Source organism: Ananas comosus, linkage group 15 (assembly GCF_001540865.1).
Source record: "Ananas comosus cultivar F153 linkage group 15, ASM154086v1, whole genome shotgun sequence".
NCBI lineage: Eukaryota > Viridiplantae > Streptophyta > Magnoliopsida > Poales > Bromeliaceae > Ananas > Ananas comosus.
Genome location: NC_033635.1, coordinates 9606116 through 9612706, shown reverse-complemented (window position 1 = coordinate 9612706; position 6591 = coordinate 9606116). Strand labels below are relative to the sequence as shown.

The following is a 6591-nucleotide window of genomic DNA, read 5'->3' as shown; positions in this document are numbered from 1 at the left end:
AATTTACTTTCTTTTCTTCATTTTTTTTTGTTTTTTGTTTTTTTTTTTTGAGAGAGAAAGATAAAATACTACACGCTTCGTTTATTTCTTTTAGAAATGAACTTTGCCAGAAATATGAATAAAGTGCGATTCAAATTTGAGATCTCAGATATCAACTAGGACTCGTTTATTTATTCTTTTTGGTTTTGAACTCTAGAAGTAGAAATTTTTGAGGACCTGGTAGCCAAAAGTAGAGCTTCCTAGGCCAACCTAAAAGAGTATGTTCTGGGCTTGTATATACAAATCCAAATCTTTTTGGGCCCAAAGTCTCAATCTTGACTTGGGTTCTAGTTTAACACAGCCCATTAAAGCCCATTAAAGGCCATTAAAGCAATGCTGGGATTTCTTTTCATGTTGTGGACTCTGGCCCAGTAAGATCAAGGGTGGTCTTCTTCTCTTCTCTCTACTCTTATTCTCCCCTCTTCTAATTAAAGAACAACAATCTCTCTCTCTCTCTCTCTCTCTCTGTAATGGGGTATATCCAAGAAGCTAGAGAAAACCATGTCAAGAAGAAGGTGGAAGAAGGTAAAAGCCCTACTCACAGCCCCCTCCTTTCTCCCCTCAAAATCTCATTTTTGATCCACCTTTTATTTTATTTTATTTTATTTTTTTTAATTTGAGATATATGGATGCAAGATCAATTTTGAACCATCAGAAACACCATGGGTGATTAGCTTTTGAAAGGAAGGGTTTGGGACAATAGTTTTTTAGTTATTGGAATATAGGGTCTAAGTTATAGTTGTGCAATATTTTTAGAGGGATTAGATAGAGGGATGGATTGTAAAAATGGGTTTTATCTATGATGGTCTTGTTAAAGTAGCTGTTCCTTGCTAGTTTCATGTTTGAAGTCTCTCTAATCTGGTACTAGAAATTTAAGTTTTTTTTTTTTTTTTTTTTTTTAATTATATTTTAACTTATGAAACAAAAATCAGAGGAAAAAAAAGGAGGAGGTCATCATGAATCTTTTCTAGGCTTTTAGTTTTACTACTTATTATTATGTTCTAGTTTTAGGGCTTGCTATGTTGTTTCTAAGAGCTTCTGAAAAAAAATTGAGATACAGAAACCAGACATTTGAAATTCAAAATGCTCAAGATTTTGGCTCCACTTTGAAGCTGAAATGTACTTTGCATCCCTTGAATAAGAGTCTCCACTTTGTAAGCTCTTGCTCTGCTTTAAATAGAAGCTGTTAGTGACGTTTAAGGGCAAAACCTATTACGGCTTCTGATGCAAATAACATCTTACAAGTTCGATCATCAACAAAGTGTTCGAACTGATCTTTGGTTTCAAGAGTGTATTGGCCGGGATACTTTGCGGAGGGAGATTTATGTGACACCAATGAAATCGGAAGTGAGTTTATAGGATGACAGCGTAGTTAGTAAGTTGGTGATGATACATGGATTGCTGGGCTTGTAAAAATGCCCACTATATTTTTGAACTCTTTCCCAAGGCTTAAGCAATATGTAAACCTAGAAATCTCACTTGACTGGAAGTATGGAACGACCAAACTAGGGCGAAATCACACCTGCTGGTTTCAATGTTTGATAGCCTACTATAGCATTGATATGCAGAAACTTGAAATGGAATTTGACTTTTTGAGTTCTCAAACTGAATCCAACCTAATGTAAGTTGATAATCTTGTTGTACGTTATTGCTAATAAACCTTGGTCCTCTACTTTCTCCTCTCTCTCTTTTTCTCTCTCCCAAGCACGACAGTCACAGAAGGTGACATCTTGTCAATCTAGTTGAGCTAATGAGATCGACAAGACCAACCGAAGACAATAAGATAACGCGTGTAATTCTAAATTGCCACATCTAACTTTTATGCGACTTCCATTCCACCATGAACTAGAGACTAGACTCGAGCTTCAATTTACATAAATGCCTTTATGTTTTAAGTAAACATCTAGATGAGTGAAATATCTTATGAACTCTTGTTAGTTTATGACTACATGTTTTTGTGGTACTTAATCGTGTATGTTTCATGATATCGGACTATGAAACGCCCTAAATGCTTTTATTTCTTAAAGTAAAACTCTAGTTGAGTGAAATATCTTATGAACTCTTGTTAATTTATCACAATATGCTTTCGTGGCATGTTTCATGGTATTGCACTATAAACGCCTTGAATGCCTTTTCTGTTTGTGTTGTATATTTTTACATAATTTCATATTATTCTGCGAAAAGAATATAGAAAAGTATTTCTTGGCCTGTTAGACCAACCAAAAGTAGAAGATCCATGTTGTAGAAGAAAATATGTGACTCATGAGTATGAAATTTCATTATGGTAAAGATGTACAGAGAGTATTAACAAAAAAAATCTTATTACTTTATTATGTAGGAAAGGGCAAACTGAAATAATATATGTTTTTTTACGACTTTCCAAATTAGTTTCTTTGTCAATACTAATTAGATTTTTCCCAGCTTTACGCAGCAAAATGAAGCAAAAGGCGCTCAAAGAATGCAATTATTACTCTGCAAAGTATGCTGAATGTGCTGCAGGAAGAACTATATCTGTAGTATGGCAATGCCGTAAACATGCGAAAGAGTTGAATGAATGCCTGCATCAATAGTATGTTCATTCGTAGCACTATATTCGACTTTACTTTCAATTTTTTTAATATATTGGGGATTTCGATGCCATGGACTAATGCTTTCGTTCAAACTGTTTCGATCAATTTTGCCTTTTCATAGGTTCTGGTCAAAACTTGATAGAAAATTCCAAAATTCTGCATTTTTGGTCATATTTTTTGCTTTTCAAATTACTATTTGATGATCTGTTTTGGTTGTTATTTGTTGTTTTACCCTCTTTTGATTTTGTTTTGTATCTATATGAGCTGTAATTGTTGTATGTCAGCTCACACTAAAATGGTGGCAATATTTTGGTGAGTATAGATAGAATGCTAGCGCCATCTTATTGTATAACAAATTCTTTTGCATTTTACTTCTTCCATTCATCAATCAACAAGGTGAATTCTATGGTCCAACCTAATGCACTAGTATTAGCAACTCGTTGGGCCTAAACCACTGGCCCAAAGTACGTAAGTTCAAATTACGAGTACTAGAATGCTAGTCATTGTATACCACATTATTGTCGTCGCACTATCCAATGCATGACAATTAGGAGGTCACAAGATCCCCGTTTAGGCCTTGATATCCTCGTCAGATTCACATACATGTCCTACTTTCCCTGAAGTAGATATCCGTGTGGGTTTCTAGAAGCACGAAGCCAACCAAACTATTGCATCATCATTGGTGTCTTGCTCCCCTTGTCCATGGCAACACTCTGAACGGACAATCAGCTGAATCCACATAATAGTACCTTTGAGAGTTGCTTTGATGCTATATGTACGGGCCCGGCCAAAGCACCAGTATTAACAGTTTGTTAAATTTAGACCATTGGGACGAAATGCTTAACCCTAAGTCGTGTACACTAGAGAGCTAGTCCTTTTACACCAATCTGATGTCCCTACATTATTTGATGTGAGACAATTGGCGTATACTAGTAATTCAACAAGGGTTTCATATATGTGGCATCTTTTTGTCAAAGATCAGAAGAACTTTGGCTCCTTTTTCAGGGGGTCAAAAAGTTTTGTATGTATTATGGTGAAGCAAAAAATGACTGTAATATCCAAGACTTGCTATAACTCTGCAAACTTTTGCCTCTTTGATTGTTTCTGTAGAATTGCTCTTCTACTGTTGCTACTTAAATACACTGGTTTTTCCTAAGTAATTGGCTGTGATACTTTGTGCTTATGAATGTTTATATTTCTCACATGTTTATTGTGATTATCCCTCTAACTTTTGTTTTGATTATTTAGGTATTGTCGGAAATATTCCTTCGTAAATCGATGATGAACTTACATCTTGTACTCATTATATCCAATAAATTTGTAAGACAACAAAATTTGGTGTTTATGATGCTGTGGAAGTCTTGATTAATAAATTTCTCACTGTTTCAAGTGTCTTCGTTATAACTTAAATTTGTTATCATATTTGCTGGACATTTCTATGTGGATGATCAATTTTTTTAAAGAAATGAACAATCATGCAAAAACACAAAAAAGTAATATTGGCATTTTGCTAACAAACATTATCCTACTTCTCTGTGGACCTCCAGATTCTTACATCCTTATACCAGCATCCTTATACCAGCATCCTATACCAGTTTCCATGCTTCACGGCTAGGAATAGTCAAAGTAAACTCTTTCATGAATCTTTGTACCTGCTAGTAATGTTAACTATCATGATATATAAACAAAGTGGCACAAAGAATGCAAGGTAGCGCACATCTGTATATAGTCCAAATCTGTCAATATGTGTTAAAACTATCACTTGAATGCAGTGGATAAGGTTTATATACATTTCTAGGGAAATAGGCTGTAATGATTGGCATGTGACTAGCCCATTTATCGCCTAGTGCAGACATTTAGATAAAAGGTGATTACAAATGGAAGGGAATTGTATATTCACTTTTGATTTTTTTTTTTTATATTTTTGACAGCACCAATGACAGTGTCTTGGAAGACATGAAGAAGAATTACATGCTCGAGCAAGAAAGCAAGGCAGGGAATAAGAGCTAAGATGAATATTCTTGCATTTTATTCACCCTCGTACTGCTAATATTTTGATTGGAATTCTTATGCGCCTGGCCTTGGAATGAAGTGATCACTTATTAACTTGTTCAATTGAATCGATATTTCTAACTTCAATTTTGTCTTTTGCTCCATGGAAGAGACACTTACTGTTCCTTTTGTTTGGATCTTAGGGAAAAAGTTTCGCTGGCTTAAAGCTAGTAGAGTAAATCTATTTTACGCCACAATTTATGATGTCTTCTAGAAGTAATTTGATGGTTGTACCATATTCTTAAATGCTTGTATATTAGGAATGACGGTAAGAGAGAGAGAGCTAGTCACTCCTCTAGAACATTCCAATTTGCAATAAATATTCAAAGGCTATGTAGAGATACAATTGATGTTTATTGTGCGCGTATATGAATCTCGACTTAGCAAATTCTGCTGATTTCAATGACAATAGCAACAAAAGTTGAAGCGAAATTGATTAATGATTTTGTTAGTCGATGTGCTACAACTTTGTTACTTGAGAAGATAGAGAAAATAAGGTCGAGCGAAAACATCAAGCAAATTCTTATATTATGAAGAAAATGAGAAAAGAGAGCCCTTTTTTCTTATTAATAAGAATGATTTTCCCTGATGAATATGCTGTCTTACCACTTGTTTAGTCCTTGATTCCCTTCGGAAGTTTCAATTTGTTGGCAATTTGCAAATGAGTATACCAAAATCAAATTGCATGTTGATGAACGCTTTTAACTGTTACGGACACTGTATGATCTTCCTCCTGTCGTCGAACCATCCATGTATTTTGTGTTTCCGTTCTGACGAGTGAAAACTTCACAATTTTTTACTTCTCGGTATCTAGGTCGGATGTCAATTCTGCTTCTATTCATAAAAATCCTGCAGTATGAATCTATAGTTCAATAGGTGTACAAATCAAAAGGTTGCAAACACATCATTGAGGTGTTCAAAGTTTTATTTCCTGCGCCTTTTACGGATTTCTCACCATAGTCAATTTTCCAAATTCGGTTCTGTTTAGCATGGCTAGAGCTTTGTGAAAAAGTGTTGTTCGATTAAAGCAATTATTATTTTGTTGAAACTATGAAATATCTCGAGCTTCTAGAGGCCAAGAAGATCTGCAGATTCAAGTAGTCTTGCTGATGTTTTGAATTCTGAGTAAACTTTGAACTTCTTTAGAACTTGCTTCTGAGTGCTGCTTACGTCAGATTCGTCGTATATTACAGTCTCTTTTCCCAAAAGAGACGGAAATGACCGGCTAATGGACGCACCAGAACGCAGGTAATGAGCAGAAGCGAAAGAAAGTCAGCTTCTTGCCGTCGATGCTTTTTCTTCCGTTTTACGTCGTGCGGTGTGTGTTGCTTAGAGCTGCCGGACACGCAGAATCATCTTATTTAAACATTGATTCCTCATGTTGTCACTTGGGAGATGAGAATATGGTTGCTGATTCCCTTCAACATTATTATGTGTTCTGAAAGGATAGAGAATCTGTGTTGCAAGAATGCTTGTAATCTTAAACTTTATTCCTGCAGTTTATGCTCTTCTCATTTTCGGCATCTTTGACTCATTTCGCGGAGAAAGTCTTCTTTGTAACAGAGATTCTTTCTGGAAGGATAGTTGTACGGAAATATTATTATTCTTTTCTATCTTTTCAACTTGAAGTTATCCTACTGCTCTCGACGGGTCTCTGATTCAACCAGTGGTTCAACCACTACCATGCTGAATGGCATTAATATGGCGTCATAAATATTTAATTATTATTTGTTCATACTAATATATAATATTACAAAATATATGCCGATATAGTACTCTATATTATTTTTAAATATTATTGCACTCTATATAATTAAAAATGTATCATAAGTGTAGATTATTAAAAAAAACTAATGCATATTCTTAATTAATTATTGGGAAAACTTCAAATACCACCCCTGTGGTTTCGCATTTTTTCACTTTAGTACTC

General features: G+C 34.9%; 1 protein-coding gene across 4 annotated transcripts; it reads left to right on the top strand.

Moving 5' to 3' along the window:
• On the top strand, nt 453-6267 carry LOC109721000 (uncharacterized protein DDB_G0275933). 4 transcript variants are annotated; one of them, XM_020248388.1, is made up of 4 exons: nt 453-564; nt 2461-2608; nt 4541-4601; nt 5855-6267. In XM_020248388.1, exons 1-4 carry the CDS (start codon nt 510-512, stop codon nt 5888-5890), a joined length of 300 nt encoding a protein of 99 aa, XP_020103977.1. In that variant the 5' UTR covers nt 453-509; the 3' UTR covers nt 5891-6267. The 4 variants fall into 4 exon arrangements, with proteins under 4 accessions (XP_020103977.1, XP_020103975.1, XP_020103974.1 ...); XM_020248386.1 differs by having other exon boundaries at nt 5837-6267; XM_020248385.1 differs by having other exon boundaries at nt 5808-6267.

Bases quoted from the DNA above. Each gene is read 5' to 3' on its own strand.
- LOC109721000 (XM_020248385.1), top strand. From the start codon at position 510: ATGGGGTATATCCAAGAAGCTAGAGAAAACCATGTCAAGAAGAAGGTG. The intron at 2,609-4,540 runs GTATGTTCATTC...TATTTTTGACAG, and splicing joins AATGAATGCCTGCATCAATA to CACCAATGACAGTGTCTTGG. The intron at 4,602-5,807 runs GCAGGGAATAAG...GAACTTCTTTAG, and splicing joins TGCTCGAGCAAGAAAGCAAG to AACTTGCTTCTGAGTGCTGC.